We start from the raw sequence: 16,338 nt of genomic DNA on the forward strand, positions 1-16,338 counted from the left end.
GCATCACTACTGAAAATGTTTATAAATTTGAAACAGATGAGTAGGTGGGTTTTTTTTCCCAGTATCATTATTGAATTTGTTTTTAAACTTGAAACAGATGGGAGTAGGAGAATTTTTTTCTAGCATCATAACTGAATTTTCAATTAAGTATTTGTTGATGGGCACCATACTGACTATAGGAATGTAATATTTGGCGTTCCTCAAGGCACTGTTCTCAGCCCGTTACTTTTCCTACTATATATGTATATGTGGTATGACCTAGAAAAGACTCATTGCATATGCAGATGATGTTACTCTCTCTGCATCAATTCCACCACACGATTTTACACTTATAGTTGCTGAATCCTTAGAGAGATCAAGCTAAAATCAGTGCATGGCACTAATTATATGGGATATAGTTGAACCCTAACAAAATTCATAACTGTAAGCAGGTCAAGAACAGTGGCTCCTCAACATTCAGATCTCGGCATTGCTTAAGTCTTTTGAACTACATACAAATTTATTTAAAATTCTGTGTGATTCTTGATAACATTACAGTGAGCCCTCGCTACTTCGCGGTTCGACCATCGCGGATTCACGACTTCGCGGACTTTTTTCATTACGCATGAATATATTATAAAAGAAACATATCGCATCTTTTCCATTGTATGTTCACGTAGTACTGCATCCAATAATATTATTTGTTGCAAAAATCACATCTCGAATAAGCGTACATGTCCTACAACAAAACAAGCGTAAAACAGCGTACGTAAAGCATATATAGTCCCTTGTATTTGAATTTGTAACTACTACGCAGCATGTAAGACGGACTGTGATTGGTTCCAGTGCTGATAGATGACGAATCAGCTCCCAAATTTTGTAATCTAGCCTGTGATTGGTGATTTGACCGCTTCTCTGATCCGCAGCAGCTTGGCTTTTCTCTGACCAGTAGCATCTTCTCGCGGCCACTTTGTTTGCTGCTCTCTCGCCGGGTAGATGCTGCTACGTTACTGAGTAACTTTAAACTGTGCTGTGCATGACTGTTTGAAGTTGAACTTTTTGTTGAACTTTCTGTTTAACCCCTACAATGGCTCCCAAGCATTCTGCTTCTACTAAGGCTGGTAGCGAGCCTAAATGCCACCGAAAAATGATGACGATTGCTGAGAAGGTGACACTTCTCGATATGTTGAAAGAAGGCAGAAGTTTCGCGGCCGCAGCCCGCCATTTTGGAGTGAACGAATCCACCGTTCGCTACATTAAGAAGGACGATGCGAACATTAGAAAGACGGCTGTCATCACCTTTAGCAGGTCAGTGAAGCGAGTTGTTACCACTCGTAATAAAACGATCGTCCGTATGGAAGGTGCTTTAGCAATCTGGATTACCGACTGCCGGAAGAAGAACATAGCCTTGGATACGAACACCATCCGAACCAAGGCTTTGGGTTTGTATGAGAATTTTGCAGCAAAGGAACCTCAAGACGACGATGGCGACCATTCTGAAGAACACGAAGATGATGTACTAGATGAACCTCAAGCAGGGACATCCACTGATTCCCAGCCTCAGAAACAACGTCGCCAGCAAAGGATGGTTCGCGAAGTTTCAGAAACTATTCGGCCTGAAAAGCGTTTCCCTGCATGGCGAGGCTGCTTCCGCTGCTGAAACTTACGCGAATGAGACATTTAAGAACATTATCACTGAAGGTGGATACAAGCCCGAACAAGTGTTTAATATGGATGAGACCGGCTTGTTTTGGAAGAGAATGCCGTCGCAAACTTACCTGTTCAAAGAAGCCAAAGCCTTAAAATTTCCCATTGCATTTTTTTTTAATAGCTTAGGTCTTCAGTATAAAATGTTGAAAATCTAGCAACTACTGGCAATAACCATGGTGTGGGTAAACCAACCTTCTTTTGTCTTCGTCTCTGTCAATCTGATTGGACGAAGATATTCGCTCATCTGCTTATACATTGTGATTCAGGGATCTTATTATAAACAACGTGGTAGGGAACAAGTTATATTTTGATAAAGAAATTTCTATACAAACCCATTCAGTCTATGGGTACCTTTTTCTCCTTCCAAACAGGTAATCACTCTTTTGGTATGATGCTTATGTCATTGAGGAAATGACCTGACTGAATGGAAGTTTCTTAATAAAACAGGATGGTATGATTCCTACATCTCCCGTGCAGAAAAAATGCATCTTATGATTAATGAGATTGTATTAAAAAAAACTTGGTTTTGTTTATAAAAAGATTGAATTTCACTTATGTTTTCTTTAATGCCAAGATAAAGGGCTACATGTATACACTATGTTTACAATTGCTCAGATTCTCTCTCTGCAATTGTGTAACTGTAGTTAGTTACTGTAACTGTCTAATGTGTGTTACTCCATATTCGTACTCATTTCCAGTTTTCCTCTTCAAGACTCATAATTTCCAGCACATCTTAGAATAATTACAAGTACTACTAAAACTCAGCAACATACAATATAAGATTATAATTTTTCATCATATAAAATGACATACATTACAGGCAAGTCTTAAACAGTAGTTTTAAAGGTTGCTTACAAAGGACAGAGTCAAAGGAAAGGTCATTACATCGTCCCACAATGTCTTAAGAGACTGGAATAAATACACATATGACTAGTGCTCAAGGCCATCTCCACCCAAGCTATGAATAGGCCATCGATGATAACTCCATAGGTAGCCCTATGATCAACCCTCACAACCCCACATCCTGAGTTCAAAAGGACAGTAGGATTGTGGACACTAATGAAAAGTATAGTGCGATTTGTGTAGTTGTAAATCAATCAAGGCCCCCCAGGGTTAAAAGTCTTTAAAGTTTCCACTTGACTACCATAAACCCAAAGGTAATGCAAACAAAGACCCAGTTCTATGAAAAGCCAAAAATTTAATGTGAGAATAAAAAAGTAAAAACAACAAAACAATAATCTCATGAAAAGTTTAAAACAAATCATTATTAATACCAATGCATTACTATGACAGTAAATTAACAATGGATTCTACATTATGCCAAAATATCGTTTTTGGGTCCATTTTCATTACTGTTGTTTACACATGAAATGGAATAACCAAGTTTAGCGTAAAAAGCTTAACAGTAAAAAGAAGAAAAAAAAGACAAGCACTCTATAAAGCTATCAGAAGTTAAATGGTTATAAAAGTATTTTTTGAATGTTGATGATGTTGACACCATTAATATATTAACATCCCATGAAGTTCATCTCCAGTTCCCTTTAGCACAGAAGTACAAAACTGTGGCATGCAAAGAAAGGAACAAATGGCACTAACAACTGTCAAAATTCCAAATGCTTTACCTGCCATCTATTTCACTGTTTACTTCATGCATTTAATCATGCCATATCGACTTATTAACAAGAATCGACAAGTTCTTATGAATACAGCTACCCTACCCTATACTATATCCTTGCTTTAGCACAAAATGTTACATTTCACTAGTGATTGGCCAGACAGAAATAGAAAAAAAAAGATTGAAAGGAAAAGATTGAAGGTGAACATTGGAAAGAAAGTAAACATTCAAGAGGAAGATGATGGTACAGAGCTAAAACATAACAAAGAGCTTAACTATTTGGGATCAACAATTTCATAGGGAGGTACTGAGAAAGCAGTCAGAAAAGAAGATGCCATTAAGACTCAAAATGAAGCTTTTTAAGACAGTTATTGGACTTGCACTATTATATGGCGGCAGAAATTTGTGCCGAGACGAAAGAAGGATGCTGGAAAGAATAAAGATGAGGATGGCGAGATGAATTGCTGGAATAACACCTCTTCAAAAGGATTGAGAATCAATTTATAAAAAGAATGTGTGGTATATGTAAGGTAAAAGATAAGGCTCGGGAAGCTTGTCCGAGATACTATGGCCATGTAATAAGAAGAGAGGAAGTGGAACCAATAAAGTGACCTTAGAACATGCCAGCAATGGGAAGGAGTTGTGTGGCGTGTCAGTGGATGGATGTGGTGAGGATGGATAAGGGTAGGGTTGCACTGGGGGAAGAAGATTCAAGTAATAGAAATACTGTAGATGGAAAGTTGACTCAAGCAGCCAAACTTGCCATAAAGTGATATTAATAAGGTCAAAAGAAAACGACAAATGATAGGGCAAAAATCCTTCTAAATTTTGCAATTTTTTTAGGTACTTGCTAGCACCTCAACTTTGTTCATGGAATGTTTAACCCTTTTACCCCCAAAGGACGTACTGGTACGTTTCACAAAACTCATCCCTTTACCCCCATGGACGTACCGGTACGTCCTTGCAAAAAAATGCTATAAAAAATGTTTTTTTCGTATTTTTAATAATTTTTTGAGAAAATTCAGGCATTTTCCAAGAGAATGAGACCAATCTGACCTCTCTATGACAAAAATTAAGGCTGTTAGAGCAATTTAAAAAAAAATATACTGCAAAATGTGCTGGGAAAAAAATAACCCCCTGGGCGTTAAGGGTTGGAAATTTCCAAAGAGCCTGGGGGTAAAAGGGTTAAAATACAAAATTAGCAAAATGTTTCGGTGAGGTTTATAAAATAAACTATAGGCAATTGTAATGTATGTTAAAAACTTTCTTTATCAAGATAAGACATTTCTTTAATAGTCCCTTCATATTGTAAGGTGGTTAGGGCTATAGTACTGTATATGAGTGGAAATTTAATAAAATAAACATTGAGGTAACTTGCTAATAATGTAAATCAAATGATCTTTGTCATGATTTAAACTCAAATAAAAGATAAAATCATGAAAACGGCAGCTTTACCATTGCCAAGTCTAACACACGAGAGAGAGAGAGAGAGAGAGAGAGAGAGAGAGAGAGAGAGAGAGAGAGAGAGAGAGAGAGAGAGAGAGAGAGAATATTGTCAATGAACCACACATCAATAGTAGCTTGTGATTAAAACCCAATGTGAATGGTTTTAAGTGGGTTTAGTACATTTCAGTTTTAATGGTAAAACATTTTTACCGCAATTAAGTCAGAATATAGTGTGGGGTATTATAACAGACCAATATATACAAGCAGATTCTCATAGGTGTTAATTCCAAAATAGGTGATGTTGACACAAAGTCAAAACTACAGCATACACCTAATTAGTGATGGAAAATTCTCGATAAAATGGTTGAACTTTACCTAGTGATGTAAATTATCAAATAAAATCATCTTTGAACTAACTTTTTCATTGTAAGTGGTGTAAGATAAAATATGGTGGTCTTCAAATTGCTCTCCAATTTAATAGAGAACCCATCCAAAATCAAAGGTAATCTGTTCTTACATCAGCAGTAATCGTTATCTGTTTTAACCAGATTTTGCACTAAGCTAAGTTTAATAACAAATACAACTGAAATGGAAAAAAGTTGAGAGAGAGAGAGAGAGAGAGAGAGAGAGAGAGAGAGAGAGGAGAGAGAGAGAGAGAGAGAGAGAGAGAGAGAGAGCGAGAGAGAGAGCGAGAGAGAGAGAGAGAGAGAGAGAGAGGAGAGAGAGAGAGAGAGAGAGAGCGAGAGAGCGAGAGAGAGCGAGAGAGAGAGAGCGAGAGAGAGCGAGAGAGCGAGAGAGAGAGAGAGAGCGAGAGAGAGAGAGCGAGAGAGAGAGAGCGAGAGAAAGAGAGAGAGAGAGAGAGAGCGAGAGAGAGAGAGCGAGAGAGAGAGAGAGCGAGAGAGAGAGAGAGCGAGAGAGAGCGAGAGAGAGAGAGCGAGAGAGAGAGAGAGCGAGAGAGAGCGAGAGCAAGAGAGAGAGCGAGAGAGAGCGAGAGAGAGAGAGAGCGAGAGAGAGCGAGAGCAAGAGAGAGAGCGAGAGCGAGAGAGCGAGAGAGAGCGAGAGAGAGAGCGAGAGAGCGAGAGAGAGAGCGAGAGAGCGAGAGAGAGCGAGAGAGAGCGAGAGAGAGAGCGAGAGCGAGAGCGAGAGAGAGAGAGAGAGAGAGAGAATAAAAAAACATTTGAGCATCAAATTAAAAACGTAAGTACTGTACAGTAGTTTCTATCTAAAACACAACACAATACATTTACAAGTTCTGCACCACACACACACACACACACACAGACCGAATAACTTTCTTCTGTCATGTACAGAATCTTTATAATGTCCTATATATCTTATTCAGTTCTCAACACTGCAATGTTTTCTTCACAAAAGATGAATTAAATCAAAATCCAAAAATTACTGTCTTTAATGGTGAAATTCCTAGTACAGCAATCTACAGTGCAAACAGGCAATACAACACAAGATGCAGAACTTCGAGTAGAAAACTGGGGTCCGTTTCATGCTCCTAATATAAGCCTACCTGTACTTGTGCATGGTGTCTTCTACGTGGTCGGATGATGTGGTGTGACTGGCAGGGTAAAAATGGATCAAACTGATTCATACCCATTCCTGGAACATTGAGCGGGGTCACGTGCACATGAGGTCTGTGCGTAACTCTAGTCTGAGTGACATTGGTAGTGCTTGTGCCACTGTGGGAGAGAGAAATTGAAATATTAGTCTAATGGTATTATAATTAGTTTAACAAAACTAGTCCCAGGTTTAAAATCTATAGGGCTACACGAAAGGATTTTTTCTAAAAATTGTAATAATGTTAATGGACCTCTAAATAAAAAGACTAAAAGGAACATGTAAAGAAAAAAAGGAAGAAATAATGTATGCGGGTGAAAGGTTCATATTAATAATCTTTAACATTTTTAAAGTGTGACTTAGTGGTACATATATATTATGATTACTTAGCCTATGGAGTTGCTGTACAAAATCGAATACTTTATGGAAGACATTGAGAAATAAACACTGCAGTTTCCTATAGTATACCCTATTGTTTTCTATACATATCATTTTTGTCAATCGCACTATTTCTTTTTCTGTAACTGCTTATTTTCCCGTCATCTTTTATTTTAGTATTTTGAAATAAACCAATTTCATTACATCTGGTTCTTTTATGAAAGAAATAGTCCAACCCATTCGCACTAGTAAAAGCATTAATGATGCATTGGTCTCGGCAAACTGAGATGTAAGGAACTTTCTTTTTGGCAAACAAGGTTTGTTTAATGGCTTGACATAACTTAAATCTATAGTTCTTCTATTAATCTTATTAAAAAAGGTAGACGAAGATGTAAGCAACTATTCTTTTTTGGTGTATACAAACCATTTGGTTCCTGTCTAAATAAGTGGTTCATGAGCATTACCTTTTTCTTATTTGCTGCCTGCTGTTAAATGGTCAAGATAAAATTTTGATAACCATATTATAAGCAGCATGTTCTCTAAAATGTTTAAAAGGCCCCACAGTTAATAAACCTTGGTAAACAGCACCAGTAAAACTAACAAGAGCTTAAAAAAATATCCTACGAATAGCTGTGGTACATATATCAGTAATAAAACGCATACAGTAAGTATTGTATTACTTTAAGGTTTATCACTATTGTTAGGCTTGTTAATTCCCTTATACCTATAATGTATATGCACCTGAAAGCTTTATCCTACCATAGTTTTTTACATTTAAAAGCTTACTAACAATTATTACTTAAACATATGAAACATCACCTTGCATTTAGTGTGAATGTGTGAATCATAGCCTATTGCTTGGGTGGGAATTGGTGACTATCAGATTTGTAATTCATTCACCGACATTCCTTTTAAGTCCTTTACCAAAAACTAAAATCTGTCTTAAAGTTAACAAACTAATTCAATTTTTACATAATATTGATTTGTATTTCCGTTTATCATGTAAAAATAGCTGTAAGAAATCTTGATGTGTGTAAGCTAGTTTACTATACATTCTAAGATCAGTGGACTGAAATTAACGGAAGAAAAACTTACGTATTGGTTGTTAAAATGCAAGGGAAAATCAGGAAGTAAAATACAAATCAATAAAATTTTGAAACCATTTCTTCAAACAAAATTCTGTAGGAATTCTTAATACATGTGTAGGTTTGTTACAAAATCCCCTTTTTACGTTGGTTACCTCCCAAAATTGGGGAAAGTGCCAGAGCAAATACTGTAGAATAGAATATAGGTTTGTTTGCTAGCTAGCAGAAACATCATCTATTCTATGAATGCTTGGCCACAGACACATTGATTTATTGATAATAAACTTTGGAAGATATCAAATATTCTGATATTAATAAAAAATCTCAGAAGAGGTTAACCAGGTTCTATAATATTCTATATAGTTTTTATCAGCTGGACACTAAGATATGTTTACAGTACACATATTAGTTGCCCCAACTAAGTCATCAGAGATGATTGTTGGTCCTTATTGTGATGGTATCCCTATCAAAATCAAAGCATTGACCAAGATATTTCAATTTCTTACTCAAGTTTTCATGTGCTCCAACTGGTCTCTGTTAAAGGTTGGTTCAATTTCCTACAAATACGGACAGATTACATAGTCAAATTATTCTGAAACTTTTTACATGTTCGAAAAAGTCAATGAAACACTTTGATGGTATACAACTGGTTCCTGTTTCCAAATTGAATTCTGGTAAAAAAGTAAGGTTACAGTAATTTCTTACTGTTCTGTAAAAAAAAATTGAAGCTCACTTCTGTCATTCCCCACACCAATGCCTGGAGTATGATTGTGTTTTGAAGGAATACTTATTTCTTACACTACAAATTTTTTTTTTTTTGTAAATAAAAACTTATCACTAATTAAATTATTTGAACACTATGAACACTTCAAAATTCAATTACCTGTTGCCAGTAGCTTGACTATTTCTGCCAGGTCTCCCTCTTTGGACACCAGAATTTGAAGTCGAATTTGTAGTTGAACTGGAGGATGAAGATGCGTTTGTAGAAGTGGTTGAAGGTTCCGAAGTAGATGAGGCAGAGGCAGATGAAGAACTGGGAGGATTGGCACCCAGATGCACTCCTAACTGATTTGTGATAGACGTAACTAGGTTTCTAATGAGCTCTGGTGGAGGACCGCTTCCTCCTGCAATACAAAGATAATTCCAAGTTACAAAACGTGCTTCAAAGAGAACATATTTTGATAAAAGCTAGTTTCTTTGTAAATATCTGTAATTCAAATAACATCTTTCTTAATCTACTATACAGTACAGTATTCAATAATGAATACAAAACCTGCATAAAATATAGTCTTATTTACCTCCTCCACTACCATCTGCTGAAACAGAGTCAATGGTAATACCATGAGGGCCAACCTCCATTAAGACCATATCACCACCATCCATTGGGAAATTCTGCAGATTCGAACCCAAATTTAAAACGGATGCCAAGTTACGTGCTTGCTGGGAATTTGGTGTCAAAAATGGATTGGTAGTTGAACTAGTTGAGCTAGATGTATTTGATGACGTAGACGACGTGGTTGTGTTATTAGCGCTATTTCTTTCCCCTTCAGCAGGAGATATGGTAAAAATATTAACTGAACTTGGAGAATTAGTAGAGGTAGTAGTAGTAGTGCTAGGAGTAGAATTGAGAGTTGATGAATTACTTGTGGTAGGTCTACCATTCATGGATGCCCTTGCAGTATCTGAGCTGGTGGTTACGTTGATCTGTGCCTGAATGATTAGGAACAATGCCACCGTTAAGATATATCAAATTCAACAGTTCTACTCTAAAATGATAAGGTATATGAATTTCAGAGTAGAATAAGATAGTTTTCTTCAACTTCAATGCCATCAGTTACATTTGATATGAGAAAATACCTAAATAAGCCTTACCTGTACCAAAGCAGGCTGTTGGATAATAATAGGACGTGCTCGCAGCTGCCGGGGTGGAGAGCGGCGAAGATCTACCATAATATCACTAATGGCATGCATGGCATGCGATACAAAATGTAAAACTTCTGAAACGCGCCATAAAAGCCACTGTTCTTGTTGTAAGGATGTTCTGTCCTGTTTGAAGAAAAATAAAATATATCATGAAGTAGATAAAAAATTAAAAGGAAAAAAGCACAACCAACATGAGCATCAACATTTACATTATGTCCCTGATATTTAACTGGAACCAGTTTCAACTAAACTTATGTCGATGTTTATGGAGGAAAATCTTTATTCAGGTGGAATAATAATTGGCACTTCACATATAAAAATCCATTTAAGGAACAAAGAACTGAGAAAAACTACACTTTTCAATATAGAACTGCAAAAAAAAAAAAGAGAGAGAGAGAAAGAAAGAAAGAGAGAGAGAGAGAGAGAGAGAGAGAGAGAGAGAGAGAGAGAGAGAGAGAGAGAGAGATTCTATTAACATTGTGTATAGAACTTCTTGAACAAAACTATCACAGGTATAACTCCTGTATATATGTATAATAAATATTGTTTCAGGGATTTAGGGAGCATGAAACTTAACTTATCCCATGGAATACTATATAAGGAAAAACTTGTTTTAAAGTTCTCAATAGCTTTAAAAAAAACTACTAGTTATGTCAGCAAAGTCAGTGGAATAGAACAATCTTTATTATTAATAATACAAAAGCAGTACAAACATATAATTCTACTTTTAAATTCAAAGGAATTACTTTATTTAGGAACTATAATAAAAAGTACCTATCCATATGTGAATTTTAAAGTAAATTCCTTACCCCAGCAGTAAATACAGGATCATTAGCCATTGCCTGATGATATCGATTCATATACGGCTGCAATCTATGCTGAATGACATTGTACTGGTCTAAAACTTCTACCATTACACAACACCTTGGATGTTCTAAGCGCAGATTGGCATTGGCTCCTTCTGTAGCAAGACAAAAACATGATACATTAATGTCAGCATTCGACTACAACTATTTTGAGAGAGAAATTATTAATACTAAGTAACGATTCATATCAATGATTAGGCTACTGTTCACAGGACCAAGAAAAAATCAATAATAACCTTACATTAAAAAAACCATTGCATGCTATAACATTTATGCACCTATACATCTGAACCTATAAAAGAATTGAGAAATTTATGGATGAAACTGAACATGATAAAAAATATTGTATACATTTTACTACCAGATGCATGTCAACTATTAACAGGATTTTTCTAGAAAACACGAAACTAGGATATAAATCTTTTTACATCCTCAATGTCTGTTTGGTAAGTTTTTTTCAATTAGAAGTTTTGAATCTATTATCGAATACTCAAAAAACAAATTTTACCTTAGTTTTTGTTCTTTCAAATTAGTGCACGTAATCTTATGGGGAAGAGAGATCAGTTAATGAAAAACTAGTTTAGTTGTTAGAATGTATTCAAAGCCATAAAAGAGTATAATATCAATAATAAAAAACAAAATTATCAATGAGCAGTTGACTTTGAAAAATAAATAACTACGCAATTACAACCGATTTCGCACGGGGAAAACCGTAAAAATTTGCAATTGTCCTGATTCTCTACAAGTTTGGCCACAGCATATTCTCCAAGAGATTGAGATGTGGAAAAAGCTCCACACTCAAGACAAAATCCCCACCCCACCCCCCCGGAAAATATTTCTGCAGGTACTTCCATCAGGCCTACACAAACACTACACAATCCTGTGAAAAGTCTGACCTAACTCTCCTGAAAGAAATATTACGTTCCAGGAGAACTAGTCATAGGAGATCCAAAGGACAAGGTTAACTTCTTGAAGGCACACCCAGTAGCCCCATGCATCAATTCTATGTAGTGAGAACTGATTAAGAAGGGCTACTGTATGACATGGCTGATAAAAAAAAAGTGGCCTACAACAAAACAACCTACAAAGCTAATGACATGAACTCCTTTCATGGCCACCTAAAGAACGGAATCTTCTTTCATCGCCACCCATGGAATGGTGTCTGGAATCAACCTTATACCAAAGAGACAAAGACAACTTGTGGTCATAGGGTTGAAAGTTAGAAATAAGGAGGACCCAGTTCAATGGCATGATGCAAGGGCTCAGAGCTAGTCTCTTTATTGGCAGGCAGTGAGGAGCAGACAGGTTGTCCCTGGAGACATCAAACTTCACATAAACGTTGTGGTCAGGAATGAATAGTATGGAGCCCATATGATGCCTTTGTTAGATAATAAATTTATGGTGTAGAATATTTAAGGAACTTTAGGCATCACAATACAAAGGAACAGAAAGTCCTCAAAACAATGTAGGCATCACTGTATCAGCTGGTGGATGCCCAATGAAAGCAACTGATGTGTGTTAAGTTACTGCAGGAGCAACAAGTGAAGGAGGAGAAGGATTGGAAATAGAGGTAGAAGTGTGCAACTCATCTGAATGCACAATGACTGACCAAAGCATATCTTAGTTTTAAGCTATGAGAAAGGGAGAGGATGTAATACTCCTCCACATAGTCATTCAAAGATTATTAAGCTTGGGAGTGTTTAGAGGAGAAAATGATAAACAAAATGAGACACTGTGCAAGCAAGTTTCCCTGGCAGGGCATGTAGCCCGCTTTTGTGCTTATATGAAGCCATGGCTATTATTAAGTACTATACTGTAGTTTCATAAACTGTGCTAAAGGAATGACTCTTAGTAGTTCATAAAATGCCACGGTGAAACTAATGTAGGTGACTGGATCGGCTTGAGGTGGTAACGCCTTTTCATAAGTGAATAGTTTTCCTTTTGTTTTGGACATAATGCAGTTGTGAAACAGTTGTCCTGTAACTCATGATTGCAAAAACATATCTCAAAAAAGGAGAGGCTCTTCTATTTTAAAAAAGATCTCACTTATACCAAGTAAATGTCTGGTAAAATTAGTCAGGTATTGATTGATGAATGGCAGTTGACAGGATATGACTATGGCTACAGAAGAAATTTCTGAGAAGTCAAACTCCGAGACACACTGCTCAATGATCTCCAAGCTACCTGGGTAATTGTGGTACATAACACAGATGTATGGCTGCTTCGGGAGTCGCCTCTAGTTGACAAGCTGCCTACGATGATCCACTAATAATTGATGAACATTTGCAAACCAGAGAAAAATTAAGTACAGTACTGCCGACTCGTTAACGTACGAGTCACGAAGTGTTTTGGCAGAACCCTCTCTGCTACCAGGGGAGGGGGGTGTCTGGAAGTTGTAGAAACTTGTGCAGGGGGTCATCCAAGAGAGGGATGGGAGGACTATGGTATCACAGGGATATCCAATATTATATGGTAAGGGCAGAATGGTTGTTTTTAGTTTTCAAACTTTTGTCAAGAATCTCTCTCTTCAAAATGAGAGCATTATGAATTTCCAGTAATGATAATCAAAATCAAAATGCAACTAAGGAGGCACCAGTACATAAGAGATTAAACAAATAGTAAGGCATTTCAAAGCAAACTGTCTACTTTTGTCATGAATTTTTTTTAACAGGGTTACTATCATAACGGTTGGAATAATTTTAAAATTTATGAAGTTTTCAGAATACACTTAACAAAAAAAATTTTTATTTTCAAACACTTAATCCAACAAATACTTTGAAAAATAGCTTAATTGATCCAAAACGGTATTCTACTGGAATGATATCCATTCTAAAATTAAAAAATCATTTGATTTTTTAATTTGGTTTTAATTCATTGAAATATAAATTTCAAACAATTCCAAAATGACCCTGTTTTTATCTTTGCTCACGATATTTGACTATGAAATACAATTTACTTTAACTCGATTACTTCAACCATTTTGAGTGACAAATTTTTTATTTTGTCTTCTATTTTCCTTTTCATATAAACCATAGGCTACATTACTATGAAAGTGAGAGCCTCAATCATGATCTACCCTTTTCATGAACTCACTCACTCTCACACACACTGCATTGGAAGATTATGAAGGGTATTCAAATGATAGTATTTAAAAAAAAACATGAAAAACATATGAATATGAAATATCAATGTGTTCAGAAATTAATTACATATCAAAATCAATAACAGATTAGTTTAAACAAATAAAAAGCTTTTTCAATGCATATTTACAGCTGGTTTTCTGTTCCAATGTATATTTTCCAGGATAATTCAATCCCCTATGTTTCCTACAGTATCTTCCTTTGAAAAGTCAGAACAATTTGGAAAAATTAAAACTGATGTTAAAGCATTAAGAATAAAGCTAAGCTTAGGCTATGTATCCAAAGTTATAAACAGAATGTCAAAACAGACATTCTATAAAGAATCATCTATACTGTATGTTTGCTTAACAGCCTCTAGTAAGAAAATATCCTAGCCGTCGACATATCTCTATATACAAGACCATTGTTTCAGTTCTGAATGTCTTTTGCAACACTTTCACTCAATACGTAACATTTACAGAAAATGAATAAATACCTGCTCCCGAGGTGGTATGGTCATGTCATGAGAAGAGATGAACAGTATAATGGGAGGAGTGTGATAGAAATGGAGGTACAGGGAACGAGGAGAGGGAGACCAAAGCGGAGGTGGGTGGACTGTATCAAGGATGACCTTCGATCTAAGGGATTAACCGGTGATGTGGTGTGGGACACAGGTAGATGGAGAAAGCTGACCAGAAACATCGACCCCACATAGAAGTGGGAAAAGATGTAGACAAAAAAGAAAAATAAGAAGAATAAATACCTGCTCCATCGCTTGTAGGAGTTAATCTTTCTCGCCTTTCAGAATTACTATTAGCGGATGTTGTGTTATTCTCACTAGGAGCATCAGCTGATGCCTGGGTAGTGGTAGTGGTTGAAGATGTGGAATTAGAACTTGTACTGCTGGTATTTTGACGACTACTAAGAGTCCCAGGAGGCCGTGTGTCTGTTGGCAAAGAAAGACAGGAAAAGAAATATAAATTAACAAATTTATAATAAAATGCACAGGTGACAAACCGAAATCCTACTTAAAATAAGTACTCAAGACACACAGCACCAGTCATGCTTGTACCACAAGAATGAATATGTATACAAGACATGCAAATTAAAAAGCTTAATTAACCATAAATTGGACTTTACCATATAAGTTACATAAACCAACAACAGAAACGCTGAAGCATTTCTAAATATACAATCTACAAGCTTTCAAAACACCATTTTATTCAAGTGTGTTTATAAAGCTTTTAACTAATCTTTAATACATAATTCTTGACTAACATTTCAATACAAAATTCTGTCCTGCACAGTTTCATGAAGTCTATTTCCATTAAAAAAAAAAAGCTTAAAATCGCAACATTATTACTGTATTAAATCGCATGAACTCGACACGTCTTTAAAATGAAAGTATGATTCACCTCTAACAATAGACTATACTTATCATACAAATTGATAAGATTAAATTAGTAAAACCTACATTTTTAATACTGTAATTAAAATGAAACTATATGTAAACTTATTAAATATGTAATTAACACTTGAAAGTTCAATAAGAAATAATGACATTGATTTCTATTATGTACCTAATTGACATCCCACAAAATTATCTTAATATTTTCTCCAGACACAACAGCAGTAATTTGTAGGCATAGTGGGAGTTATGCCACACTTTTATGCCTACTTTGTGAAAAGGATTTTACTGAATATTTGCATGTATTTTCTATCTTAAGACTTCAAATTGACTATCATATATTATGTAATTTTGAAATAATAAAACTTATCAACCTATTGAGTGAACAAGTTGGAATTTACTGGGGTTAGAGGTTATTAAATGTCATTCCAATAATTTGGGCCTTCCTTTTTGAAGTGTAAATGACAGCTATGACTGATATATTATCCCATGATGCAGAAAAACATCCTACGTGATATTTCATAAATAGCAAAATAAATGGACAGTACTCTACATACAAATATGTTCTATTTATGACAAATATTTCAACTTCATGAAGACAGTTATGCAGAGAAAGAAAATTCCAAGAGGGTTTACTATTCCACATGCTATGAAAGTGCTGTGAATAGCATAATGATTTACACAGCTGAAGGGTTATTTGGAAGCTCCAACATCATCAGGTTAGTAACGTATGTATTTTGCATTCCCAAAACAATAAGGAGGAAGTCAAAATCAAATATTTTGAAAAGTCTGTCTGTTTGGACTAGGTTTTCACCTAACTACTCTTACCCAGACTTTCTTCTAACTTGTTTTGTCCTGATAATTCAATATTTACCACTACTCTAGGTAAAAGCTCCTTGTCCTTTCTAATCTCATATCCAAATAATTAAACTTTAGTGTGATCATAGTTTAATATCCAGTCACATCTACCTGCAAAATTATTTCTAATATGATCTTACCAATGCACTCCTCCAATGAATCTTAGCCTTTTTTGTCACACCCTCTTGGCATATGTTAAATACAAAATTATCATACAAGATAGTGGACAGCTATTTCTGTTCATGCTCCCCTCTCTCAGGGAAAGAGTACAGGCCTTATACACGTATTTTTCACAGTTTCTACTCTTTTTCTTACTGCGATCTTAATACCTGCTTTACAGTTCCGTGACACTTCATAACTTCAAAGTTTGAACCAGATGCCA

General features: G+C 35.8%; 1 protein-coding gene and 1 long non-coding RNA gene across 4 annotated transcripts in view; one reads left to right on the forward strand and one right to left on the reverse strand.

Moving 5' to 3' along the window:
- LOC137640157 (large proline-rich protein BAG6-like) overlaps positions 1 to 16,338 on the reverse strand; it is an 88,853-nt gene that overhangs the window by 35,727 nt on the left and 36,788 nt on the right. For all 3 annotated transcript variants that reach the window (XM_068372670.1, XM_068372668.1, XM_068372669.1), the window contains exons 8-13: positions 14,454 to 14,636; positions 10,515 to 10,666; positions 9,655 to 9,828; positions 9,081 to 9,492; positions 8,666 to 8,906; positions 6,273 to 6,441 (exon numbers count right to left, since the gene is read on the reverse strand). In XM_068372670.1, the coding sequence (XP_068228771.1) occupies positions 6,273 to 6,441; positions 8,666 to 8,906; positions 9,081 to 9,492; positions 9,655 to 9,828; positions 10,515 to 10,666; positions 14,454 to 14,636 (1,331 nt within the window). The remainder of the gene's footprint in view (positions 1 to 6,272; positions 6,442 to 8,665; positions 8,907 to 9,080; positions 9,493 to 9,654; positions 9,829 to 10,514; positions 10,667 to 14,453; positions 14,637 to 16,338) is intronic.
- LOC137640158 (uncharacterized) lies at positions 3,967 to 4,897 on the forward strand. The gene is made up of 2 exons (XR_011044309.1): positions 3,967 to 4,181; positions 4,488 to 4,897. It is a non-coding gene; the product is annotated as an uncharacterized lncRNA (long non-coding RNA).

The sequence above is a fragment of the Palaemon carinicauda genome, chromosome 4 (assembly GCF_036898095.1).
Source record: "Palaemon carinicauda isolate YSFRI2023 chromosome 4, ASM3689809v2, whole genome shotgun sequence".
Lineage (NCBI taxonomy): Eukaryota > Metazoa > Arthropoda > Malacostraca > Decapoda > Palaemonidae > Palaemon > Palaemon carinicauda.